Source organism: Penaeus monodon, chromosome 31, assembly GCF_015228065.2.
Source record: "Penaeus monodon isolate SGIC_2016 chromosome 31, NSTDA_Pmon_1, whole genome shotgun sequence".
Taxonomy (NCBI): Eukaryota; Metazoa; Arthropoda; class Malacostraca; order Decapoda; family Penaeidae; genus Penaeus; species Penaeus monodon.
The window spans coordinates 27,435,425-27,436,105 of NC_051416.1; the positions used below are offsets into that span (position 1 = coordinate 27,435,425).

Genomic DNA, 681 nt, shown 5'->3' on the forward strand with positions numbered 1-681 from the left:
GAACTACAGAGTGATTTTCCAAATATAAAATACACATCCCGTGCAAACCGCTCATTACCTCAACTCCTTCTACATAATCAAGATTATGCCAACCACTTTCCAAATCTAATTTGTAAATCAAATCCCTGATCCACTAACTAAATTTGCAAGACGATTTCACGGAATTCTCTATTCCCAGTGCCCTAGCGTGACGGCCTATTATGAACTGAGTAGTAACCCTATTACGTGGCCTTCTCCCCTGGATCCCCTGGTTACGTAATATGAATGAATGCATCGGCTATAAGGCTGAGGATTCCAGAGGTAAGGAGGTAAGGCGGTGTTTTTGGGGAGTCCTTTGGGCTTTGCAAATTCGTCCTCGCCTAATTTGATGTCCCTCCTTATTGTGGTCCAGCCCGTGGAATCGAACGCTAGATCTCAGCACTGGCAGATGCCCCCGGATCCCCTCAACCGCAGCGGCGAAGGTAATCAAACGTCATAGTATGAATTGGTCGCCCCGTTAATTCCGAATTTCCCATTCACAGGGTCATGGGTTTCGTCAACAAGGCTGTGGCTCGACTCGACCGGCCGGACAAACTCATCCCTCTTGTGCAGGAGTGTGGGAAGAGCCATTTCTACTACGGGGCCAACATCAAATACATTGACGTAGGTAGCGGTGGCATAGTTTCTTCTGTGATTGCCTTT

The 681-nt window shown here is 47.4% G+C and overlaps 1 protein-coding gene across 1 annotated transcript in view; it reads left to right on the plus strand.

Annotated features, from left to right (window-relative positions):
* LOC119592941 (non-symbiotic hemoglobin 1-like) overlaps positions 1-681 on the plus strand; it is a 72,468-nt gene that overhangs the window by 53,035 nt on the left and 18,752 nt on the right. Inside the window, exon 4 of the mRNA XM_037941833.1 lies at positions 522-642. Coding sequence (XP_037797761.1) covers positions 522-642 — 121 coding nt within the window. The remainder of the gene's footprint in view (positions 1-521; positions 643-681) is intronic.